The sequence below is a fragment of the Electrophorus electricus genome, unplaced genomic scaffold (genome assembly GCF_041902795.1).
Source record: "Electrophorus electricus isolate QZ-2024a unplaced genomic scaffold, ASM4190279v1 Scaffold342, whole genome shotgun sequence".
Taxonomy (NCBI): Eukaryota; Metazoa; Chordata; class Actinopteri; order Gymnotiformes; family Gymnotidae; genus Electrophorus; species Electrophorus electricus.
Window position 1 is genome coordinate 1 of NW_027658630.1, and position 2,500 is coordinate 2,500.

The 2,500-nt window shown below is 42.3% G+C and overlaps 1 protein-coding gene across 1 annotated transcript in view; it reads left to right on the forward strand.

The window, feature by feature from the left end:
* Positions 1-7: 7 nt before the first annotated feature.
* The window catches only part of LOC145655770 (potassium channel subfamily T member 1-like), a gene marked incomplete at its 5' end in the record, with an annotated part of 10,547 nt that continues 8,054 nt past the window's right edge, over positions 8-2,500 (forward strand). Inside the window, 2 exons of the mRNA XM_081709251.1 lie at positions 8-127; positions 2,059-2,231. Coding sequence (XP_081565377.1) covers positions 8-127; positions 2,059-2,231 — 293 coding nt within the window. The remainder of the gene's footprint in view (positions 128-2,058; positions 2,232-2,500) is intronic.

Below are 2,500 nucleotides of genomic sequence, written 5' to 3' on the forward strand. Positions count from 1 at the left end.
CTGCGCTTCTGTTGTCCACAGGTGTGTAAAGGGTTACCCTCCCAATTCACCCTACATCGGAAGCTCACCAACACTCTGCCACCTTCTGCTCCAGAAAGCGGAATTCTGCTGTCTGCGGCTGGACGAGGTCAGCGCTTTATGTCCGACCCGCACGCTAGCGATCCAACGTGCTAGCAGCTGACATTCATCCTGAGTGCCAGCAGTCATGGAGATGCTACCATGCTAATAGTGTTCATAACAGCTGTACATTTATGCTAACAAGGCATATGCTACTTTTACCTGTTAAGCTTTCAGTGTGATAATAAGTTCAATTAGGAACTATTTAGACAGTTGGTAAAAGTATCTTAATTTAAAGATGAGCTGAAAATAACCCACCTAACTCTAAACTTAATCATACCTTGCGCATGTCCTGTACATCCTGTACATCCTGTCCAACCATATCCTGAAAAACATGTATTACAAGACACAGTACATTGTTGAAAAAGCCCATTTTGGTAATATATTGTGGTAGTATGTAGAATTGCCATGAGCCGTACAGTACATTGCTACCCTGTTTGGCCAGAGGCAGCAAAGTTACATGAACTTTGTTACTGCAGTATACCAGGTGTACATTTATTGTATGATTAAGTGATGATATTAAATACATTCTATATGCAATGAAGTGGTTGTAGACATGTTTATATAGATAAAAGCATATAGTATGAAAAACTGGTTTTAAGCCAATACTGTTACATTGGATTGGTACTGCATTTTTATATACTGTTACATTGGAATGGTACTGCATGTCATGTACTGTTACATTGGACTGGTACTGCATGTCATGTACTGTTACATTAGACTGGTACTGCATGTCATGTACTGTTACATTGGATTGGTACTGCATGTCATGTACTGTTACATTAGACTGGTACTGCATGTCATGTACTGTTACATTGGATTGGTACTGCATGTCATGTACTGTTACATTGGACTAGTACTGCATGTCATATACTGTTACAATGGACTGGTACTGCATGTCATGTACTGTTACATTGGACTGGTACTGCATGTCATGTACTGTTGTACTGCATGTCATATACTGTTACATTGGACTGGTACTGCATGTCATGTTCTGTTACATTGGACTGGTACTGCATGTCATGTACTGTTACATTAGACTGGTACTGCATGTCATGTTCCATCACATTGGACTGGTACTACATGTCATATACTGTTACATGTCATGTTCCGTTACATTGAACTTGTAATGCATGTCATCTACTGTTACATTGGACTGGTACTGCATGTCATGTTCCATTACATTGGACTGGTACTGCATGCCACGTACTGTTACATGCCATGTTCTGTTACATTGGACTCGTACTGCATGTCATGTACTGTTACATTGGACTGGTACTGCATGTCATGTTCCGTTACATTGGCCTAGTACTGCATGTCATGTACTGTTAGCTTGGACTGGTACTGCACGTCATATACTGTTACATTGGACTGGTACTGCATGTCATGTACTGTTGTACTGCATGTCATATACTGTTACATTGGACTGGTACTGCATGTCATGTTCTGTTACATTGGACTGGTACTGCATGTCATGTACTGTTACATTAGACTGGTACTGCATGTCATGTTCCATCACATTGGACTGGTACTACATGTCATATACTGTTACATGTCATGTTCCGTTACATTGAACTTGTAATGCATGTCATCTACTGTTACATTGGACTGGTACTGCATGTCATGTTCCATTACATTGGACTGGTACTGCATGCCACGTACTGTTACATGCCATGTTCTGTTACATTGGACTCGTACTGCATGTCATGTACTGTTACATTGGACTGGTACTGCATGTCATGTTCCGTTACATTGGCCTAGTACTGCATGTCATGTACTGTTAGCTTGGACTGGTACTGCACGTCATATACTGTTACATTGGACTGGTACTGCATGTCGTGTTCCATTACATTGGACTGGTACTGCATGTCATGTACTGTTACATTGCACTGGTACTGCATGTCATGTCCTGCTGTCTTCTACTGATGCGGTGTGTTATAGGCTTGTAAGCACGTGAGCTTTGAGGATGCGAAAGCGTATGGCTTCAGGAACAAACTCATCATCGTTTCTGCGGAGACAGCGGGAAATGGCCTGTACAACTTCATAGTACCACTGAGAGCGTATTATCGGCCCAGGAGAGAACTCAACCCCATAGTACTGCTGCTGGATAATCAGTGAGTTTCCAACACACACACACACAATTTGTGCATATACACTAGCAAAAAGATATGCTCTAACATGAAGTTAAATGCAGATGAGCACAAACCATCCACCCCTGCCATACACACACACACACACACACAAACAAGCTCCAAGCCCACACACTGACTCATTCTCAGGTTTGTTTGGAGAACCCTGACAGCTACGGGCTTGTCTGACTCCAAGGTTTGCCTCCGGTTGCTGTGTGTGTGTGTGTGTGTGTGTGTGTGTGAGAGAGAGAGAG